This window comes from Salvelinus sp. IW2-2015, linkage group LG4p (assembly GCF_002910315.2).
Source record: "Salvelinus sp. IW2-2015 linkage group LG4p, ASM291031v2, whole genome shotgun sequence".
Taxonomy (NCBI): Eukaryota; Metazoa; Chordata; class Actinopteri; order Salmoniformes; family Salmonidae; genus Salvelinus; species Salvelinus sp. IW2-2015.
The window spans coordinates 19,130,598-19,154,968 of record NC_036841.1 but is presented as its reverse complement, the minus strand read 5'-3'; the positions used below and the strand labels follow the sequence as shown (position 1 = coordinate 19,154,968).

At 43.9% G+C, this 24,371-nt stretch overlaps 1 protein-coding gene across 8 annotated transcripts in view; it reads right to left on the bottom strand.

The window, feature by feature from the left end:
- The window catches only part of tfdp2 (transcription factor Dp-2), a 56,022-nt gene that overhangs the window by 18,921 nt on the left and 12,730 nt on the right, over positions 1 to 24,371 (bottom strand). For 2 of the 8 annotated variants that reach the window (XM_070438609.1, XM_070438620.1), the window contains exons 2-5: positions 12,381 to 12,469; positions 7,353 to 7,474; positions 7,072 to 7,119; positions 4,705 to 4,737 (exon numbers count right to left, since the gene is read on the bottom strand). In XM_070438609.1, the coding sequence (XP_070294710.1) occupies positions 4,705 to 4,737; positions 7,072 to 7,119; positions 7,353 to 7,474; positions 12,381 to 12,452 (275 nt within the window). In that variant the 5' untranslated portion in view covers positions 12,453 to 12,469. Of the gene's footprint in view, positions 1 to 4,704; positions 4,738 to 7,071; positions 7,120 to 7,352; positions 7,475 to 12,380; positions 12,470 to 17,286; positions 17,358 to 18,040; positions 18,460 to 24,371 lie in introns of those variants that run through there. The other 6 variants (XM_070438615.1, XM_070438624.1, XM_070438603.1 and 3 more) reach the window with 6 other exon arrangements.

The window sequence follows — 24,371 nt, the reverse complement described above, 5'->3', positions numbered from 1 at the left end:
CGTCACCGCCAAGTCTAAAGGTAAACCTCTAAAAAAAAATTGCCCCTTGGGTGCTGCCATAGAGTTACATTAGAAGTGCCAATCCAAGAAGGCTCAAGGTCATTGGCCACAAATAAAATTACGTCAAATCAAGTTATATGTACAGCAGCTTTGATTGAACTGATCATGTTTTCATCTTACTTTAAAAATCATGACTCAAGTCAACAAATCTACTGGCAAATCCTTTTTAATCCTTGTCATATGAAGAGAAATTATAGATAAAACGTATTGGTGCTCATCGGCCATAAACATGAGACAAGTTGCAAATTCAACAATGACTGGTTTGGAAGGAATCAGTGAGAGTGGCTGTGTGGTCCCAAATCTGGTATTAAGAGTCTCTTTTCCAAGTTTAAAATGATAAACATTCAACATTGACCATGCTGTCAATGAAGCATGATTTGTGCAGCGCTCAAAACAACAACTCAGAACTGCGAAAACGTAACCTCAGTGAGTTCAGGACAATTGGGAATTTGGAAATAAATGAGCTCTCACTGGAAAAATAAGTTTTGAACGGTCATCCAACTTAGAATTGTAAATCCGGCCTCTTTCTAGAGCTACGACCTGAAGATCAATGACGTCATCATGATTCAACCCTGTTTTAGAGAAATGTAATCATTGAATATTATAAGAGCTTTCATTGTCTGCTTATATGCCCCCTTTATTTATCCTACGGTTCTGACTTGGTGTACAGGGAGAATACTGTAAGAACGGCCCACGTTCTGAATGTTCTGTCGCTGTAGATTTCAAAAGTGCTAAACAAATAGTTGACTATGTCCGTTCTAGCGCGCTCATCGTCTTAATCGAAATTACAGATTGCACCTAATATGCTTGTCGTCCCCTTATGCCATAGTTTGTACATCTAAATTGTCATTAGAAACCACATTTGTTTAAGCAAGTCAGCCATATCAGCTGAATGAGGCTGAATGAGCTGTTTCGTTGTCAGAGAAGTCTCTGCTGATAGCCAGGTATAGCAGTGGTAAGATGTTGGGACTGCTGTTGGAACAGCTTTATGTAGGCCCTAACATTTTGTTGGCACCATTTGTCACCGTCATAGTGCAATAATGTATTGTGTAGTGGCTTTGCTGGCATGCATCCCAATTTCTTTTTTTTTGCCCCACCAAGACTTAAATCACCACTGTATATATCCATAAAAATGATGCCAGCTGATTCATGATTTCGACTGGCTGAAAAACGCTGCCTGCCTCGCTCTCTCGTTCCGACCCCTACACGTTCATTACTATGGGACAGTTGGAGATCGAATTTGAACATTGAAACAATATTGCAAATGTCGGAAAGACAGACAGCAAGGTTTATACAAATCTCCGCTGCTGAAAACTAAATGTTAGTCTAAAAGAAATGTGACATGTCTAGATGTTTTTATAGTGGAGATTAAGTTTATAAATTCCCTGCCTGGGCTGATGAGACACCGGCTGGAATGCGCTTTTAACCAAATCAGAATACAGGATTAGAACCACCTGTTGTATAAATGATAATAGATATGATTATTACACCTACATATTAAAAACATACATTTTTAACATGATCATCAAAATAGTGTGCTGTAAGTGCAGCACTTATTCATGAACATTATGAGTTCCTATTTTACAATGAGTTCTTAAATAACCTAAGTTAATAATTTATTCAGGCAGGCATAGGCTGCAGATGGAATAGGAAGCTTATGATTGTGTAATTATGTATAAGTAGACTCAATCATGTAACACGTAGCCTACCGATTGCAAGGTGCAGCCTGTGTCCAAAACATTGGAGTCTGGGCCAGTCATTCAACGCAACGTTTCAACTTCTCCCTTAATTTTGTTATACAGTGTTGGGATGGCGACTTGGGAGAAATATGTGCAAGATGGAATCTTGTATCTCCTGTCCAGTTTGTTGATCATCTTCTTGAAGCAGTCTTTGCGGACTGTAAATAGGAACCATGTCTTTGGCAATGTGGTAGGCGAAAGCCTCTGATTTCTATGTGGCTGCGGTACAGGACGTTGGTGGCACCATAATTTGGGAGGACGGGCTCGTGACAATGGCTGGAGCGGAATAGGTGGAATGGTATCAAATACATGGTTTCCATGTGTTTAATGCCATTCCATTCCAGCCATTATGAGCCGTCCACCCTTCAGCAGCCTCCACTGGTCAGGATTTATTTTCCGTAGGCCATTACACTTGATGGCTGGTTGCAGGTGACTCAGGGGCTTTTCTGCTGTCTGCTTTTATTTTACCATGCAATCGTCAAAGTAGGGGATGGTTATTCTTCAAAAGGATTAAATACCCTTTCTCTACTCACCAGCATCTAACTGCACAGTCAAAGTGAGGACACTTATTGGCCAGCATGTGCATGCCATGCAGAGCGAGAGAGCCTGCTTGTGATTCGTCAGCATTCTCTGTGCATCTAGAGAGCGAATGAACGGAACCTAGCGCATCTCATTGGAGGAGGTACCATAGTCTAGTTTTTGTTGTATTAACAGAGTGTCAAAGAAAGGAGAAAATTGCAGCCTCTTGCGATATGGATATTGCATATGTCAATATTACAATTTCAAATCTGAATTCGATGAATGGTGCAGCGCTAACACGCTCTGGCCCTGACACACATACAGTTCCAGTCGAAAGTTTGGATACACCTACTCATTCAAGGGGTTTACTTTATTTTTACTATTTTCTACTTTGTGGAATAATAGTGCATACATCAAAACTATGAAATAACACATATGGAATCATGTAACCAAAAAAGTGTTCAATCAAAATATTTTTCATATTTTAGATTCTTCTAAGTATCCAACCTTTGCCTTTTATTTTATTTAACTAGGCAAGTTAGTTAAAAACTAATTCTTATTTACAATGACGGCCTACCCCAGCCAAAACCTAACCCGGACGACGCTGGGTCAATTGTGCGCCGCCTATGGGACTCCCAATCACGGCCGGTTGTGATACAGCCTTGATGACAGCTTTGCACACTCTTGGCATTCTCTCAACCAGCTTCACCTGGAATGGTTTTCCAACAGTCTTGAAGAAGTTCCCACATATGCTCAGCACTTGTTGGCTGCTTTTCCTTTACTCTGCAGTGTATCCTTCACTCTGGCGTATCGCTGCAGAATGCTGTGGTAGCCATGCTGGTTAAGTGTGCCTTGAATTCTAAATAAATCACTGACAGTGTCACCAGCAAAGCACCCCCACACCTCCTCCATGCTTCAAGTTAGAAACCACACATGTGGAGATCATCCGTTCACCTACTCTGCGTCTCACAAAGACACGGCGGTTGGAAACAAAGATCTAAAATTTGGACTAAACAGACCAAAGGACAGATTTCCACCGGTCCATTGCTTGTGTTTCTTGGCCCAAGCAAGTCTCTTCTTACTATTGTTGTCCTTTAGTAGAGGTTTCTTCTCAGAAATTCGACCATGAAGGCCTGATTCACGCTGTCTCCTCTGAACAGTTGATGTTGTGATGTGTCTGTTACTTGAACTCTGTGAAGCATTTATTTGGCCTGCAATCTGAGGTGCAGTTAAATCTAATGATCTTATCTTCTGCTGCAGAGGTAACTCTGGGTCTTCCTTTCCTGTGGCAATCCTCATGAGAGCCAGTTTCATCATAGCGCTTGGTTTTTGTGACTGCACTTGAAGAAACATTCAAAGTTCTTGAAATGTTCCTGATTGACTGACCTTCATGTCTTTAAGTAATGATGGACTGTTGTCTCTCTTTGCTTATTTGAGCTGTTCTTGCCATAATATGGACTTGGTCTTTTACCAAATTAGGCTATCTTCTGTATACCATCCCTAACTTGTCACAACACAACTGATTCTCTCAAAAGCATTAAGAAGGAAAGAAATTCAACAAATGTACCTTTAACAAGGCATACCTGTTAATTGAAATGCATTCCAGGTGACTACCTAATGTAGCTGGTTGAGAGAATGCCAAGAGTGTGCAAACCTGTCATCAAGGCAGCTACATTGAAGAATCTCAAATATATTTTGATTTAACTTTTTTTTGGTTACTACATGATTCCATTTGTGTTATTTCATAGTTGATGTCTTCACTATTATTTGACAATGTAGAAAATAGTCAAAATAAAGAAACTCTGAAATGAGTAGTTGTGTCCAAACTGTTGACTGGTACTGCACATGTACACACAAACATACAGTACCTACACAGACTGATGGTTACATAATTTGCTCACCTGAACACACACAAAAAACCTGCAGTCACTAGTGAATAGGCAGTCATGGTCGCTACTTCTACAAATCCACTGCAGTTCTTACTAAACTGTACTGTGAGAGCGCGAGAGAGGGTGCGAGAGAGAGAGAGAGAGAGAGAGAGAGAAAAAACTAGTTCTGGGTGGGTATGTTACGAGAGAAAAAGAGACCGCACGGGAGAAGAGATGGGACACTGAAATAAAAATGGTATTCAGAGGAGATGACAGGAAGGGAACAAGAGGCAGGAGAGAGGGGGAGGCATGGTGAGATAGAGTCAGTGCTCTGCTGTAGTGAGTCAGCAGTTGCGTGATCTTTCGGGTGGGGGGGGGGGGGGTTCAGACAGATGCATTCTGGACAAAAAATAAAAAAGCCAGACTGCAGCCGAGCTCTTGAGCAGCCCTCCCCACCCGCCCTTACTACAAATGCACAGTTTCACCTCCATCTACATTCCACTGAGCAGGGCCGTTACCTGGCTGAAGAGTCTCCTGAGCACAGCCCATCCCTGCAACACAGACAGAGAAATCGTTAGTTTGAAGTGAGCGTGTGAACTGTTTAAGATTATTTCAATATACAAGACTATGTTACTGTGTGTGTGTCAGTAGTCAGTCCTCCTAGATTACAACTAATTCCATTGCCTAATGAACTGGTTTGCTTTGGAACTAATGAGACGCTTCAGCTCAATGAGATGCTGTGAGAGAATGACAAAGCATCTCTCTCTGACTCAGTTTCTCTCGCCCTCTGTTACTCCCTTTTTCGCCAATTCTCCTCCCTCTCTCACTCTATCTGCGACTTGTTTGACTGGATAATCTTCCTGCACTCTTCCTATCATTTATTTATATATCATTCCTCTATATACTGTTCCTTTACAGTGTATTCAGAAAGTATTCAGACCCCTTAACTCTTTCAATTTTGTTACAGCCTTCTTCTAAAATAGATTTTAAGAAATGACAACAATTCATCAATATACACACACAATACCCCATAATGACAAAGTGAAAACAGGTTTTTAGAAATATTAGCGAATGCGTTTAAAAAAAAAAAAAAACGGAAATATAAGTATTTATACTCAGTACTTTGTTGAAGCACCTTTGGCAGCGATTACTGCGTCAAGTCTTCTTGGGCATGAAGCCACAAGCTTGGCACACCTGTATTTAGGGAGTTTCTCCCATTCTTCTCCACAGATCCTCTCAAGCTCTGTCAGGTTGGATGGGTGTGTCGCTGCACAGCTATTTTCAGGTCTCTCCAGTGATGTTTGATCGGGCTCAAGTCCGGGCTCTGGCTGGGCCACTCAAGGACATTCAGAGACTTCTCCTGAAGCCACTCCTGGGGCGGCAGGTAGCCTAGTGGTTAAAGCGTTGGACTAGTAACCAAAAGGTTGCAAGATCGAATCCCCGAGCTGACAAGGTAAAAATCTGTCGTTCTGCCCCTGAACAAGGCAGTTAACCCNAGCGTTGGACTAGTAACCAAAAGGTTGCAAGATCGAATCCCCGAGCTGACAAGGTAAAAATCTGTCGTTCTGCCCCTGAACAAGGCAGTTAACCCACTGTTCCTAGCCCTTCATTGAAAATAAGAACTTGTTCTTAACTGACTTGCCTAGTTAAATAAAGGTAAAAAAATAAACTCCTGCGTTGTTTTGGCTGTGTGCTTAGGGTTGTTTTCCTGTTGGAAGATGAACATTTGGCCCAGTCTGAGGTCCTGAGCACTCTGGAGCAGGTTTTCATCAAGGATCTCTGAACTTTTCTCAGTTCATCTTTCCCTCGATCCTGACCAGTCTCCTAGTACCTGCCGCTGAATAACATCCCCACAGCATAATGCCGCCACCACCATGCTTAACCGTAGGGATGGTGCCCTGTTTCCTCCAGACGTGACACTTGGCATTCAGGCCAAAGAGTTGGTTTCATTGACCAGAGAATTTTGTTTCTCATGGTCTGAGAGTCCTGTAGGTGCATTTTGGCAAACACAAAGCGGGCTGTTGTGCCTTTAACTGAGGAGTGGCTTCTGTCTGGAAACTCTACCATAAAGGCCTGATTGGTGGAGTTCTGCAGAGATGGTTGTCCTCTGGAAGGTTCTCCCATCTCCACAGAGGAACTCTGGAGCTCTGTCAGAGTGACCATTGGGTTCTTGGTCACCTCCCTGACCTTGGGAGTCTTGGTGTTTTCAAACCTCCCATTTAAGAATGATGGAGGCAACTGTGTTCTTGGGAAGTTTCAATGGTGTAGACATGTTTTGGTACCCTTCCCCAGATCTGTACCCCGACACAATCCTGTCCCGGAGCTCTAAGGACAATTCCCTCGACCTCATGGCTTGGTTTTGGCTTTGACATGTACTGTCAAGTGTGGGACCTTAGACAGACAGGTTTGTGCCTTTCCAAATCATTTCCAATCAACTGAATGTACCACAGGTATACTCCAATCAAGTTGTAGAAACATTTCAAGGATGATCAATGAAAACAGGATGAACCTGCGCTCAATTTCGAGTCTCATATCAAAGGGTCTGAATACTTATGTCAATAAGGTATATCTGTTTTTATAAATTAGTGAACATTAAAAAAAAAAAAAAATCGCTTTGTCATTATGGGGTATTGTGTGTAGATTGATGTGGATTTATTTGTAATCAATTTTCAAATAAGGCTGAAACGTATCAAAATGTGGAAAAAGTAAATGGGTCTGAATACTTACCGAATGCATTGTATATTATCTGTCAATCCATAGGCTAACTAACAGGCTGCAATAAATACATTAGATTGGAAATCTCTACCTAGCAATCCCTGCTGGGTGGGTGTGTGTGTGTGTGAATATTAACAACAATAGTAGCCAGAATAACAAAATCAACCCACCGGTCAGAAAAATATGAGTCAATGAAATCATGCGTTCGCTTCTTGGCCCTAGGAATAAAAAACAAAAAGTGATGTTAGCTAATAAAAAATAAATACAGTGGATGCTACTTTACTTAAATTATTGTCATGTTCTGGAAACAGATCAAAGAAAATACCTCTTTACAACAATGATAATGTGCAACAAAACAGAGCAGTGGTGTGTGTGTACTCGAGCAAACAATGTAGTTGTGTGTGTGTGTGTGTACTTGAGCAAATGGAAAAACGTGTGTGGAACAGCTCACTCTGGGGTCCACTTGTTGGCATCCTGGTTGCGTCCCTGGTCAACCATAGTGGGCGTGTGTGTGCAGGGGGTACCTACGAGGACATTCCCTGTGTGAGAAACTCTCTCTGCTGTGCTGATGATCTACACAGAACATAAATAAGAAACAGAAGGGTGCATCAGATCACAGGCTCATGTTCATTTGGGCACATCGTAGCAAACATGTTTAGCAATGGACATGATTGAACAGATGCAAGGATGTCAGGTGATTCGAAGAATATTGGAAGTCAGGGTGCTGTTCATTACGCACCAAATAAAGAAAAAGGAAAGGGCAACCTGGACTCATCCAATATGAAGAGCTCATTTTTGTTTTCAGTTTCAAAACATATTCCGTTTGACGCCCTAATGAACACTATCCAGTTGAGTCATTGAGAACAGATTCTGTGCCAAGAAGTGGGCGATTGTCTTGTGTGGTGACTGAGCACGGAGCAGGATCAGGTTGGGTGTAATATTTGAGAGTCCTACTGTGCAGAAGTGACTCGAAGCCAGAGCCGAACAAAAGAGACGAGGCGAGATCAGCTGGATGCAGCAGAGTGCTAATAAATACCACAAGCTAATTATAGCAAGCTAGTCACAGTCTGTAGCCCCCCCCCCCCCACACACCGTTTCTTCTTCCCCTCCCGACCAGGCCTTTCTTTTACACTTCACCACACAACACACTGGCTGCCACAGATGCAAGAGGATGGGAGACCTGGGGTGTATTCATTAACACCCAACATAGCAAAACACTTTGCAATGAAAAACGTTTTGAAGTGAAAACGAGAATTTGATATTGGACAAATCCAGACATTCGGCACAAATGTTTTTCTTTGGTACCTGGGGAATACACCTCTGATCATCGACTCGACTCTTAACTACGAAAAAAAAAAAAATCCCAACAGAGGGACGCAATCATGGGACGCAATCAGGGACGCAATCATGACGAAAAAAAAAATCTGCAGCAGTGGCTCAATTTCCGTGAACTTAAAATTATAGCCGGTTGATAAGCAAAAAGCCAATTTACTAGTCTAAAGGCTCAACTCAATCACACTTATAGTGCATTCGGAAAGTATTCAGACCCCTTGACTTAGTTGTATTATTTTTTTTGTTCGTTTTTACCCCTTTTTCTCCCCAATATCGTGATATCCAATTGGTAGTTAGTCTTGTCTCATCGCTGCAACTCCCGTACGGACTCATGAGAGGCGAAGGTCTAGAGTCATGTGTCCTCCGAAACATGACCCTGCCAAGCTGCACTGTTTCTTGACACACTGCTTGCTTAACCCGGAAGCCAGCCGCACCAATGTGTCAGAAGAAACGCCATACAAGTGGGGACCTTAGTCAGCGTGCATGCACCCGGCCCGCCACAAGCAGTCGCTAGAGCGCGATGGACCAAGGACATCACAGGGATCGAACCTGGGTCTGTAATGACACCTCTAGCACTGCGATGCAGTGCCCTACACCGCTGCGCCACTTGGGAGGCCCAGACCCATTGAATTTCACATTTTGTTACGTTACAGCCTTATTCTTAAATAGTTTTTTTCACCTCAATCAACACACAATATCCCATAATGACAAAGCAAAAAAAGGTTTTTAGATTTTTTTTTGCAAAAACGGCAATATCACATTTACATAACTATTCAGACCATTCACTCAGTACTTTGTTGAAGCCCCTTTGACAGCAATTACAGCCTCAAGTCTTCTTGAGTATGACGCTACAAGCCTGGTACACCTGTATTTGGGGAGCTTCTCCCATTCTTCTCTGCAGATCCTCTCAAGCTCTGTCAGGTTGGTTGGGAGCATCGCTGCACAGCTATTTTCAGGTCTCTCCAGAGATGTTCGATCGGGTTCAAGTCCGGGCCACTCATGGACATTGTCTTGGCTGTGTGCTTAGGGTCGTTGTCCTGTTACAAGATGAACCATCGACACAGTCTGAGGTTCTGAGCACTCTGGAGCAGGTTTCATCAAGGATCTCTTTGGTTTGCTCCTTTCATCTTTGCCTCTATCCTAACTTGTCTCCCTGCCGCTGACAAACATCCCCACAGCATGATGCTGCCACCACCATGCTTGACCGTAGGGATGGTGCCAGGGTTCCTCCAGACGTGACGCTTGGCATTCAGGCCAAAGAGTTCAATCTTGGTTTCAACAGACCAGAGAATCTTGTTTCTCATGGTCGGAGAGTCTTTAGGCAAACTCCAAGCGGGCTGTCATGTGCCTTGTACTGAGGAGTGGCTTCCGTCTGGATACTCTAACATAAAGGCCTGATGGGTGGAGTATTGCAGAGATGGTTGTCCTTCTGGAAGATTCTCCCATATCCACATAGGAACTCTGGAGCTCTGTCAGAGTGACCATCGGGTTCTTGGTCACCTCCCTGACCAAGGCCCTTTCCCCCCAGATTGCTCAGTTTGGCCGGGCAGCCAGCTCAAGGAAGAGTCTTGGTGGTTCCAAACTTCTTCCATTTAAGAATGATGGAGGCCACTGTGTACTTGGGGACCTTCAATGCTGTACAAATGTTTTGGTACACTTCCCCAGTGGTGTAAAGTACTGAAGTAGTTCTTTAAAGTATTTTTACTTAAGTCGTAGCTGTACTTAGCTATTTATATTTGACTACTTTTACTTCACTACATTCTTAAAGAAAATAATGTACTTTTTACTCCATACATTTTCCTGACACCAAAAAGTACTAGTTAGATTTGGAATGCTTAAGAGAGGAAAATGGTACAATTCACATACTTATCAAGAGATCATCACTGCTCATCCCCTACTGCATCTGATTTGGCGAACTTGCTAAACACAAATGCTTCATTTGTAAAATATGTCTGAGTGTTGGAGTGTGCCCTTGACTACCCTCCCCCCAAAAAAATTCTCAACTGGTTTGCCTAATAAGGAATTTTAAATAATTTATACTTTTGATACTTAAGTACACGTTTACTCAAGTAGTGTTATACTGGGTGATTTTCACTTTTACTTGAGCCATCTTCTGTTAAGGCATCTTTACTTCTACTCAAGTATGACAATTGGGTACTTTTCCCACCACTGCCCTTGCCCAGATCTGTGCTTCGACAATGCGGTCTCAGAGGTCTACGGACAATCCTTCGACCTCGGTGCATGTCAGAGCAAAAAAATCAAGCCATGTCAAGTGTGGGACCTTATATAGACAGGTGTGTGCCTTTCCAAATCGATTGAATTTACCACAGGTGGACTCCAATCAAGTTGTAGAAAGGATGATCAATGGAAACAGGATGCACCTAAACTTTATTTTTAATAAATGTGAAAAGGTTTCTAAAAACCTTTTTTTCACTTTTTCATTATGGGATATTGTGTGTGTAGATTGCTGAGGATTTTTGTTTATTTAATCTATTTTAGAATAAGGCTGTGACATAAAATGTGGAAAAAGTCAAGGGGTCTGAATACTTTCCATAGGCACTGTATACACACAACCATTAAAAAAAATCCAAGTTTATCATTTTAAAAAGGCAAATTTATCATTAGAAAACCCTTTTACAATTATGTTAGCACAGCTGAAAACTGTTGTTTTGATTAAAGAAGCAATAAAACTGGCCTTCTTTCGACTAGTTGAGTATCTGGAGCATCAGCATTTGAGGGTTCGATTACAGGCTCAAAAGGGCCAGAAACAAAGACCTTTCTTCTGAAACTCGTCAGTCTATTCTTGTTCTGAGAAATGAAGGCTATTCTATGCAAGAAATTGCCAAGAAACAGAAGATCACGTACAACGCTGTATACTACTCCCTTCACAGAACAGCACAAACTGTCTCTAACAAGAATAGAAGGAGTGGGAGGCCCCGGTGCACAACTGAGCAAGTGGACAAGTACAATAGAGTGTCTAGTTTGAGAAACAGACACCTCACAAGTCGTCAACTGGCAGCTTCATTAAATAGTACCCGCAAAACAACAGTCTCAAAGTCAACAGTGAAGAGGCGACTCCGGGATGCTGGCCTTCTAGGCAGGATTCCTCTGTCCAGTGTCTGTGTTCTTTTGCCCATCTTAATCTTGAATTTTTATTGGCCAGTCTGAGATATGGCTTTTTCTTTGCAACTCTAGAAGGCCAGCATCCCGGAGTCACCTCTTTACCGTTGAGACCGGTGTTTTGCGGGTACCATTTAATGAAGCTGCCAGTAAAGGGTTTAAACACCATTTCCCATGCTTGTTCAATGAACCATAAACAATTAATGAACATGCACCTGTGGAACGGTCGTTAAGACACTAACAGCTTACAGATGGTAGGAAATGAAGGTCACAGTTATGAAAACTTAGGACACTAAAGAGGCCTTTCTACTGACTCTGAAAAACACCAAAAGAAAGATGCCCAGGGTCCCTGCTCATCTGCGTGAACATGCCTTAGGCATGCTGCAAGGAGGCATGAGGACTGCTGATGTGGCAAGGGCAATAAATTGCAATGTCCGTACTGTGAGACGCCTAAGACAGCACTACAGGGAGACAGGATGGACAGCTGATCATCCTCGCAGTGGCAGACCACGTGTAACACCTGCACAGGATCAGTACATCCGAACATCACACCTGCGGGACAGGTACAGGATAGCAACAACAACTGCCCGAGTTACACCAGGAACGCACAATCCCTCCTCCATCAGTGCTCAGACTGTCCGCAATAGGCTGAGAGAGGCTGGACTGAGGGCTTGTTGTAAGGCAGGTCCTCACCAGACATCACCAGCAACAACGTCGCCTATGGGCACAAACCCACTGTCGATGGACCAGAATGGACTGGGAAAAAGTGCTCTTCAATGACGAATATATTTTGATTTGTTTAACACTTTTTTGGTTACTACATGATTCCATATGTGTTATTCCATAGTTTTGATATCTTCACAACTATGCCACAATGTAGAAAATAGTAAAAATAAAGAAAAACCCTGGAATGAGTAGGTGTGTCCAAACTTTTGACTGTGTAGGCTGGGTATACTTAAAGCACTGAGACAAAAAAAAAGGGCTTTATAAAATAGATTTGATTAATACATTTGTACAAAACACTCACCATCTGGGTCCTCACATTGGCATTGACTGCTCCTAGTGTGATATTTGTTGCTGGGCTGTAGTCGGACGGCATCACAAGTGATATATTGCCTGAAAAACATGGTAAAGGGATAAACTATTTGAAATGTTCCTCATTGGGCTAAAAATATCCGATGTCTGCCTACACAAAATGTATATTTTAGCAATTGATAAAGAAAGATTATCCAATTGGTTTAGTAAGGTTTTAACAAAGAAGCATTTTTTTATGCCTGGGTTGTGGGTTCCATTCCCGCTGAGGGCACTCATACGAAAAATGTATGCATTCATGACTAAGTTGCTTTGGATAAAAGCGTCATTATATTATTATATCGATATCAGCAAGGCATATGTGATATTGGGGTCCTTCCTGTTAACCTACAACATTATGTAAAAACCCACATACATGACTGTTCCTGCATGCACAAAACTTTGGTTTTGTACACCAGCTTCAAACTGCTGAAAATACAATATTTTTGGTTATGGACAAGAAGTTTCACAGAAGTTTAGACGGTACCATGACTCTCTACACTAGTTTGTCGATTTCTGCATAGTGTATCTTTAATTAGCCACTGATGGGCCTTTGTGGATGGTTGCCACTTACCATTGCAATTAAATTCAAACTGGTTTAGTAGGTTTCATTCACACCTGGCCCAATGGTCTTGAAAGTCAGAGCCGTGGAAGCGAACGGAAGAGTGCACATTCACACAGTTGTTAGGAGTTGAAAACTAACCACATGACCTGACACTGCTTACATATACACTGCTTTTTCAACGTTACATTGCAGCCTTACTCTAAAATTGATTAAATAAAACATTTTCCTCATCAATATACAGACACACAAAGCGAACAGGTTAGAAATTTGAGCAAAATGATTTAAAAAAATTAAAACAGAAGAACCTTACATTTACATAAGTATTCAGACACTTTGCTATGAGATTCGAAATTGAGATCAGGTGCATCCTGTTTCCATTGATGGTCCTTGAGATGTTTCTACAACTTGATTGAAGTCCACCTGTGGTAAAATCAATTGATTGGACATGATTTGGAAAGGCACACACCTGTCCATATAAGGTCCCGCATGAGGTCGAAGGAATTGTCTGTAGAGCTCTGAGACAGTATTGTGTCAAGGCACAGATCTAGGGAAAGGTACCAAAACATTTCTGCAGCATTGAAGGTCGCCAAGAACACAGTGGAACCACCAAGACTCTAGGAAGAGCTGGCCACCCAGCCAAACAGCAATCGGGGGAAAAGGGCCTTGGTCAGGGAGGTGACCAAGAACCCGATGGTCACTCTGACAGAGCTCTAGAGTTCCTTTGTGGAGATGGGAGAACTTTCCAGAAGGACAACCATCTCTGCAGCACTCCACCAACCAGGCCTTTATGGTAGAGTTGCCAGACGGAAGCCACTCCTCAGTACAAGGCACGACAGACCGCTTGGAGTTTGCCAAAAGGCACCTAAAGCACTCTCAGACCATGAAAAACAAGATTCCCTGGTCTGATGAAACCAAGCTTGAACTCCTTGGCCTGAATCCCAAGCATCACATCTGGAGGAAACAGGGCACCATCCCTACGCTGAGGCATGGTGGTGGCAGCATCATGCTGTGGAAATGTTTTTCAGCGGCAGGGACTGGGAGACTAGTCAGGATCGAGGGAAAGATGAACAGAGATCCTTGATGAAAACCTGCTCCAGAATGTTCACCTTCCAACAGGACAACGAACCTAAGCACACAGCCATGACAATGCAGGAGTGGCTTCAGGACAAGTCTCTGAAAGTCCTTGAGTGGCCCAGCCAGAGCCCGGACTTGAACTGGATTCAATATCTCTGGAGAGAGCAGCAACGCTCCCCATCCAACCTGACAGAGCTTGAGACGATCTGCAGAGAAGAATGTGAGAAACTCCCCAAATACAAGTATGCCAAGAAGACTCGAGGCTGTAATCTCTGCCAAAAGGTGCTTCAACAAAAGTACTGAGTAAAGGGTCTGAACACTAAATGTGTTATCAGTTTTTGTTATATACATTTGCAAAAATGTCTTAAACCTATTTTTGCTTGGTCATTATAAGGTAGTGTGTGTAGATTGATTCAATTGTTTTTTAGAGTAAGGCTAACGTAACAAAATGTTGAAAAACTCAAGGGGTCTGAATACTTTCCGAATGCACTGTATATACAAAAGTATGTGGACACCCCTTCAAATTAGTAGATTCGGCTATTTGAGCCACACCCGCTGTTGACAGATGTATAAAATCGAGCACACAGTCATGCAATCTCCATAGACAAACATTAGCAGTAGAATGGCCTTACTGAAGAGCTCAGTGACTTTCAACATGGCACCGTCATAGAACGCCACCTTTCCAACAAGTCAGTTCGTCAAATTTCTGCTCTGCTAGAGCTTCCCCGGTCAACTGTAAGCGCTGTTTGCGATGTGGATGTGGAAACATCTAGGTGCAGCAAAAGGCTCAGCTGCGAAGTGGTAGGCCACACAAGCTCACAGAACGGGACCGCCGACTGCTGAAGCGCGCAGCAGGTACAAATCATCTGTTCTCGGTTGCAACACTCACTACCGGGTTCCAAACTGCCTCTGGAAGCAATGTCAGCACAAGAACTGTTCGTCGAGAGCTTCATGAAATGGGTTTCCATGGCCGCGCAGCCACACACAAGCCTAAGATCACCATGCGCAATGCCAAGCATCGGCTGGAGATGTGTAAAGCTCGCCGCCATTCGATTCTGGAGTAGTGGAAACGCGTTCTCTGGAGTGATGAATCACGCTTCATACAACTGGCAGTCTGACGGACGCCAGGAGAACGCTACCTGCCCCAATGCATAGTGCCAACTGTAAAGTTTGGTGGAGGAGGAATAATAGTCTGGGCCTGTTTTTCATGGTTCGCGCTAGGCCCCTTAATTCCAGTGAAGGGAAATCTTAATGCTACAACATACAGTGACATTCTAGATTATTATGTGCTTCCAACTTTGTGGCATCAGTTTGGGGAAAGCCCTTTCATGTTTAAGCATGACGATGCCCTCATGCACAAAGCGAGATCCATACAGAAATGGTTTGTTGAGATCGGTGTGGAAGAACTTGACTGGGCTGCACAGAGCCCTGACCTCAACCTCAAAACCCTTTTGGGATGAATTGGAACTCCGACTGAGAGCCAGGCCTAATCGCCTAACATTAGAGCCCGACCTCACTAATGCTCTTGTGCCTGAACGGAAGCAAGTCCCTGTAGCAATGTTCCAACATCTAGGGGAAAGCCTTCCCAGAAGAATGGACGCTGTTATAGCAGTAACTCCATGTCAATGCCCATGAATTTGGAATGAGAAGTTCGATGAGCAGGTGTCCACATATTTTTGGTCATGATGTGTATGTACATGTGCACAAAGGCTGTACTGATGACAGTGTGTGTGTTTGTTAATCTTTCTTTACTCTAAGTAGAGAAGATTTTTGGCGGGATGTGGATGAAACCCCTCCCCAATCATACGACTCCTACACACACAAACAATCCTCAACTAGCGTACGCCGTGAACGCCCCACCACATACAGCCTTCCATTATTAGAAGTGGGGCTAGCACTACAGCCTAGGACTTTTGAGCTGTTCTGTTTTTTCTGGGATATCTAGCAGGGCAGCAGGGCCTGATTCTTTGGGCTAACCTCAGGGCCCTGGGTCAGAACCCCGCCCTGTGCAACTGGGTCCTGGACTTCCTGGCGTGCCAAAAAAGCGAGGTAATGACAAATCCACTGATCCTCAGCACGGGGGCCCCACAAGGGTGTGTACTCCGCTCCCTCCTGTACTCCCTGTTCAGTGTTCACCCATGACTGCATGGCCACGCACGTCTCTAACACAATCAATTTTGCAGACGACAACCGTGGTTGGCCTGTTTACCAACAATGACAAGAACGCATACAGGGAGAAGGTGAGGGCCCTGGCAGAGTGGTGCCAGGAAAATAACCTAACCCTCAATGTCAACAAAACAAAGGAGCTGATCATGGAGTTCAGGAGACAGCAGAGGGAGCATGACCCCATCGACGAGGCCGCAGTGGAGGGTGAAAAGCTTCAAGTTCTTCGGTGTGCACATCACTGACAAACTGAAATGGTCCATCCACAAAGATAGTGTGGTGACGATGGCGCAATAGCCACATCAAGCAGCACCACTGAGAGCATCCTGTCGGGCTGTATCACTGCCTGGTACGGCAATTGCCCAGTCCGCAACCGCAGGGCACTCCAGAGGGTGGTGCGGTCAGCCCAACGCATCACCGGGGGCACACTGCCTGCCCTCCAGGACATCTACAGCACCCAGTGTCATAGAAAGACCATATATTGGCCGTAATATCTATATACACACACCATCATATACATACAATATATTTATATTCCGAACTCTGACTTTGCTTGTTCTAATAGGAACATAAGCATTTCTCTACACTTGCGATAACATCTGCAAAATATATCTAAGCAACAATAAAATCTGACCACCTGACAAGGAACAACTCTGGGCCCTGGTTATAGGCCATTATATTTGAAACACCCCAGGCCCTACTAGCTTCATCCAGTGAGGTCCAGGATGGAGACGGGCTGGTCCAGTGCCAGGCAGCAGGATCAGACTGGGTCGGTGGTGCCTTGCGCCTTCATTAGGCCCAACAGAAAGGAGGGCCCCAACCTCTCCCAATCTCAACACTGGAATGTGGCCACCTCGCTCTCCTTTAAGGCACAACAATGAGGAAGGGCTGCTTCATTAGAATACAGCTGAGCAGCTGTCGCTCTCCCTCTTTTTGACTCAAAAATATTAGGAACAGACATGCGCAACAGACTAACTAAAAACACGAGTTTTCATGGATTGCTTTAAAATGAATAAAAAAGCAGATTTCAGTGGTGCTAGGAGGGAAACATCAGACTCACCTAGAGTCACTTAGGCCTTCGTATATTATAATGACCTGATAAGGTGCTTCCAGGTAGAATCCAAGGTCCATCTAAAAATTTGATGTAGAGGGGAGTTATCTTTGGAACTTGGGCTTGCATCTCAAAACGCAAAAACACCACTTTCCTGAGGCTTTTTAAGTCAATCATCTCATGCTTGTCTTCAATATTATTGACCTTCTTTCTGGTGCACCGTCCCTTCTCGGGCGATACATTACTCAATTGTTTTGGTTATTGGAAAGGGAAAGGGGGGATACCTAGTCAGTTGTACAACTGAATGCCTTCAACTGAAATGTGTCTTCCGCATTTAACCCAACCCCTCTGTATCAGAGGTGCGGGGGGCTGCCTTAATCGACATCCACATTTTAATCCAACAGAAAACTGCCGTTACAGGCTAAACTAATATAAAAACAAAAACGCACACACATTATGCAACTACATTCAAGAAAACCCAAGAGGGCAACAAAACATAAAACATCACATTAAGTGCCCGGTAATCAGAGCTTCAGAAAAAACCTCTAAGCGCAATCAAACCTTTAAATTAAGCTATGATAAATGAACACGTTGTTCACTCAGAAAGGAACACAGCCTAACCACATAGGGAGAACTAGAAAACTACATAGGTGTAAAAGTCCAGACTAACAATTGGGAGAACAGGATGCAAGTGCGTTAAGGCACTAAAAGTTGCTAAAAATCGTCTTGCCATCTATCGTTGGAACCAGCAACTCTTGTTTACCTGTCTCTCTGCAGAAGGGAACCTCCATGGCTCCCTCTCCCCGTTTCTCAGTCCCAGCTAGAGTGTGCCGACCAGTCTTCCCTAACCCCCACAGACATTAAGCTAGCGAGCAACTTCCAGTAGGACAGAGGAGAGGAGTGAGGTAGTGAGTCTCTTTACTGGCCCAGAACAGCGTCTCGCACTCCCCTTCCCCTGTTCTTTGCGAGTTTGCTAATCCGCGACACACAACCAATCCCATTACGTCTACACAAGACGTAGAGAGAAGGAAAAAGGCACATTCATTTACTTGAAGAGCATGTGCCTCTCAGCAGCTCATGTAGCCTGGGATCCTCACATGCGCTCTCCCTATTTTGTTACCAGCCAATGGAAACTTGAGAGCCCCTGCCAGGCGAGTGCAGAGGAAGTCCACCTGCCTTCCCTCCAGACAATGTGGGAACACCCCAGTTCACTGAGCGAACGCCTGGCCTGGGAAGACCGCCACACACACACACACACACACAAAGGCATGACCATCTCCATGTAAAGCTGCTCTCTGGTTGACAGGGAGAGGCACTGTGTGGGATGGGGGATTGCTTGTTCTAGCCTGCCTGGTCTGGGAAGGGGGTTGTACAGAGAGCGCCTCCAGTCAGCACCTGTAATCTGTCTTGTATCAAATGTAGGCTAACAAAAAAAGTTGTCTACAAAAAAGGTCACTGTTCAAAAGAATACCTAAACTGAAACCAGGCAAACTGTGGATGCAAATAATAACCTATGTAGGCTGCACAATATTACATTCATTGAATTGAATCATACTGTGCACATTTCCAAAGGTATATTTCCACATTTTGGACGATAAAGTTTTCCCAACTAGATTTTTCGATTCTAACCCTTCAGTAGCCAATCAGAGCATTTACACACACTAGCTTGAAATCTACAGAATGCAAATCCCTCTTATAATTAAGTACAGTAGGACCTCTGTCCTGAATAGAGGTCGTTCAGAATACTGAAATGTTTGACTTTGAAATGGGTTTAAAAACGTATCAAACCTAAGCACAGAATTTGAATTGCATAATTAACCCGTATTACACCTGTAATCTAACATTTTGCCAGTAGTGTATTCACTAGGAACCAAACAAAAGCAAACAGGACAAAATGGAGAGGGCCCCACCTGAATTTGTCTAATGAGAAACTGCAGTTTCCATTGCAACGTTCTGTTCCAAAATGTTTTTCTACAGTTTGCACTAATGAAAACACCGCTGATGTGTTTTTAGCACAGGAAAACAATGTTAACATTTGCATGTACCTAGTCTCGCGTTGCCATACTTCCAAAATCATGTCACTGTCACGCCTCCCTTGAAATTCTGGAGAATTTTGTATTATACTGTTTTCCGACAGGGTAGGAGACATTTGTATAAACTTGTTACCGTATGCTAACTAAAGCAAAAAAAGAAATGTCCTCTCACTGTCTACTGCGTTTTTAAAATGTATTTTATTTCACCTTTATTGAACCAGGTAGGAAAGTTGAGAACACGTTCTCATTTACAATTGCGACCTGGCCAAGATAAAGCAAAGCAGTTCGACACATACATGTCTGTAGCTTGTGAGGTGTGGAAACACTTTGTTGCTTTTATGAATTTTGTCTTGCTGCTTTTTGTTCTATGTTGCTCTGTCTGTATACTACGTCTTGCTTGTCCTATGTTGCTCTGCGTGTGCTCACTGCTCAATGATTGTCTATATTGTAATTGTTTTTAATAACCTGCCCAGGGACTGCGGTTGAAAATTAGCCGGCTGGCTAAAACCGGCACTTTTACTGAAACGTTGATTAATGTGCACTGTCCCTGTAAAAATAAAATAAACTCAAACAGAGTTACACATGGAGTAAAACAAACATACAGTCAATAATACAGTAGAAAAATAAGTATATATACAATGTGAGCAAATGAGGTGAGATAAGGGAGGTAAAGGCAAAAAAGGCCATGGTGGCGAGGTAAATACAATATAGCAAGTAAAACATTGGAATGGTAGATTTGCATTGGAAGAATGTGCAAAGTAGAAATAATGGGGTACAAAGGAGCAAAATAAATATATAATTAACATATAATAAATACAGTAGGGGAAGGGGTAGCTGTTTGGGCTAAATTATAGATGGGCTATGTACAGGTGCAGTAATCTGTGAGCTGCTCTGACAGCTGGTGCGTAAAGCTAGTGAGGAGATAAGTGTTTCCAGTTTTCAGAGATTTTTGTAGTTCGTTCCAGTCATTGGCAGCAGAGAACTGGAAGGAGAGGCAGCCAAAGGAGGAATTGGCTTTGGGGTGACCGAGAGATACCTGCTGGAGCGCGTGCTACAGGTGGGTGCTGCTATGGTGACCAGCGAGCTGAGATAAGGGGGGATTTCACCTAGCAGGGTCTTGTAGATGACCTGGAGCCAGTGGGTTTGAGGATGAGTAAGAAGCGAGGGCCAGCCAACGAGAGCGTACAGGTCGCAGTGATGGGTAGTATATGGGGCTTTGGTTACAAAACGGATGGCACTGTGATAGACTGCATCCAATTTATTGGAGTAGGGTATCGGAGGCTATTTTGTAAATGACATCGCCGAAGTCGAGGATCGGTAGGACGGTCAGTTTTACAAGGGTATGTTTGGCAGCATGAGTGAAGGATGCTTTGTTGCGAAATAGGAAGCCAATTCAAGATTTAATTTTGGATTGGAGATGTTTGTCTGGAAGGAGAGTCTGGAAGGAGAGTTTACAGTCTAACCAGACACTTATGTATTTGTAATTGTCCACATATTCTAAGTCAGAACCGTCCAGAGTAGTGATGCTGGACGGGCGGGCATGTGCAGGCAGCGATCGGTTGAAGAGCATGGATTTAGTTTTACTTGTATTTAAGAGCAGTTGGAGGCCACAGAAGGAGAGTTGTTAACACAGTGTCCAAAGGGCCAAAAGTACACAGAATGGTGTCATCTGCGTAGAGGTGGATCAGAGACTCACCAGCAGCAAGAGCGACATCCTTGATGTATACAGAGAAGAGAGTCGGCCCAAGAATTGAACCCTGTGGTACCCCGACAGAGACTCAGTTTAGACCATAGTTTATTTTCAGCAAACTTAACGTGTAAATATTTGTATGAACTTAATATTCAACAGACATAAACGGAGCAAGATCCACAGACATGTGCCTAACAGAAATTGAATAATGTGTCCCTGAACAAAAGGGGGGGGGTCAAAATAAACTAATGATCAGTATCTGGTGTGACCACCAGCTGCATTAGGTACTGCAGTGCATCTCCTCCTCATGGACTGCACCAGATTTGCTGTGAGATGTTACCCCTCTCTTTCACCAAGGCACCTGCAAGTTCCCAGACATTTCTGGGAGAATGGCCCTAGCCCTCACCCTCCGATCCAACAGGTCCCAGACGTGCTCAATGGGATTGAGCTCCGGGGTCGTCACTGGCCATGGCAGAACACTGACATTCCTGTCTTGCAGGAAATCATGCACAGAACGAGCAGTATGGCTGGTGGCATTGTCATGCTGGAGGGTCATGTCAGGATGAGCCTGCAGGAAGGGTACCACATGAGGGAGGAGGATGTCTTCCCTGTAACGCACAGCGTTGAGATTGCCTGCAATGACAACAATGTCGGTGGGTTTGTGCCCATAGGTGACGTTGTTGCCGGTGATGTCTGGTGAGGGCCTGCCTTACAACAGGCCTACAAACCCTCAGTCCAGCCTCTCTCAGCCTATTGCGGGCAGTCTGAGCACTGATGGAGGGATTTTGCATTCTTGGTGTAACTCGGGCAGTTGTTGTTGCCATCCTGTACCTGTCCCGCAGGTGTGTTCGGATGTACCGATCCTGTGCAGGTGTTGTTACATGTGGTCTGCCACTGCGAGGACGATCAGCTGTCCACCCTGTCTCCCTGTAGCGCTGTCTTAGTTGTCTCATAATACAGACATTGCAATTTATTGCCCTGGCCACATCTGCAGTCCTCATGCCTCCTTGCAGCATGCCTAAGGCATGTTCATGCAGATAAGCAGGAACCCTGGGCATCTTTCTTTTGGTGTTTTTCAGAGTCAGTAGAAAGGCCTCTTTAGTGTCCTAAGTTTTCATAACTGTGACTTTAATTGCCTACCGTCTGTAAGTTGTTAGTGTCTTAACGACCGTTCCACAGGTGCATGTTCATTAATTGTTTATGGTTCATTGAACAAGCATGGGAAACAGTGTTTAAACCCTTTACAATGAGGATCTGTGAAGTTATTTGGATTTTTATGAATTATCTTTGAAAGACAGGGTCCTGAAAAGGGACGTTTCTTTTTTTACTGAGAAATCTATATATATATATATATATATATATATATATATATATATACACACTGCTCAAAAAAGGTCTGCTATGGTGACCAGCGAGCTGAGATAAGGGGGGATTTACCTAGCAGGGTCTTGTAGATGACCTGGAACCAGTGGGTTTGGGCGACGAGTATGAAGGCGAGGGCCAGCCAACGAGAGCGTACAGGTCGCAGTGTGGGTAGTATATGGGCTTTGGTGACAAAACGGAGGCACTGTGATAGACTGCATCCAATTTATTGAGTAGGGTTTGGAGGCTTTTTGTAAATGACATCACCGAAGTCGAGAATGGTAGGATGGTCAGTTTTACAAGGGTATGTTTGGCAGCATGAGTGAAGGATGCTTTGTTGCGAATAGGAAGCCAATTCAGATTTAATTTGGATTGGAGATGTTTGATGTGAGTCTGGAAGGAGAGTTTACAGTCTAACCAGACACTAGGTATTTGTAGTTGTCCAATATTCTAGGTCAGAGCCGTCCAGAGTAGTGATGTTGGACAGGCGGGCAGGTGCAGGCAGCATCGGTTGAAGAGCATGCATTTGTTTATTTGTATTAAGAGCAATTGGAGGCACGGAGGAGAGTTGTATGGCATTGAGCTCGCCTGGAGGGTTGTTACAACAGTGTCAAAGAAGGGCCAGAAGTATACAGAATAGTGTCGTCTGCGTAGAGGTGGATCAGAGACTCACCAGCAGCAAGAGCGACATCATTGATGTATGCAGGAAGAGAGTCGGTCAAGATTGAACCCTGTGGCACCCCATGGAGACTGCCAGAGGCCCGGACAACAGACCCTCCGATTTGACACACTGAACTCGATCAGAGAAGTATTGGTGTGAACCAGGCGAGGCAATCATTAGAGAAACCAAGGCTGTCGAGTCTGCCGATGAGGATGTGGTGATTGACAGAGTCAAAAGCCTTGGCCAGGTCAAGGAATACGGCTGGCAAGTTATGTTTCCTATCGATGGCGGTTAAGATATCGTTTATGACCTTGAGCGTGGCTGAGGTGCACCATGACCAGCTCTGAAACCAGATTGCATAGCGGAGAACGGTATGGTGGGATTCGAAATGGTCGGTAATCTGTTTGTTGACTTGGCTTTCGAAGACCTTAGAAAGGCAGTGTAGGATAGATATAGTCTGTAGCTGTTAGGGTCAAGAAGTGTCCCCCCCTTTGAAGAGGGGGATAACCGCAGCTGCTTCCAATCTTGGGAATCTCAGACGACACGAAAGAGAGGTTGAAAAGGCTAGTAAAGGGGTGGCAACAATTTCAGCAGATAGTTTAGAAAGAAAGGGTCCAGATTATCTAGCCCGGCTGATTTGTAAGGGTCCAGATTTTGCAGCTCTTTTAGAACATCAGCTGACTGTATTTGGGAGAAAGAGAAATGGGAGGCTTGGGCGAGTAGCAGAGGGGAGGGCAGTGCTGTTGTCCGGGTAGGGGTAGCCAGGTGGAAAGCATGCCAGCCGTAGAAAATGCTTATTGAAATTCTCAATTATAGTGGATTTGTCGTGGGTGTGACAGTGTTTCCTATCTTCAGAGCAGTTGGAAGCTGGAGGAGGTGTTCTTATTCTCCATGGACTTTACAGTGTCCCAGAACTTTTTTTGAATTTGTGTTGCAGGAAGCAAATTTCTGCTTGAAAAGCTAGCCTTGGCTTTTCTAACTGCCTGTGTATACTGGTTTCTAGCTTCCCTGAAAAGTTGCATATCACGGGGGCTGTTCGATGCTATAATGCAGAACGCCATAGGAGTTTTTTTCTGTTGGTTAAGGGCAGTCAGGTCAGGAGAGAACAAGGGCTATATCTGTTCCTGGTTCTAAATTTCTTGAATGGGGCATGCTTATTAAAAGAATGGTGAGGAAGGCATTTTAAAAATGTCCAGGCATCCTCTACTGACGGGATGAGATCAATATCCTTCCAGGATACCCTCGGCCAGGTTGATTAGAAAGGCCTGCTCGCTGAAGTGTTCAGGAGCGTTGACAGTGATGAGTGGAGGTCGTTTGACTGCTGACCCATTACGGATGCAGGCAATGA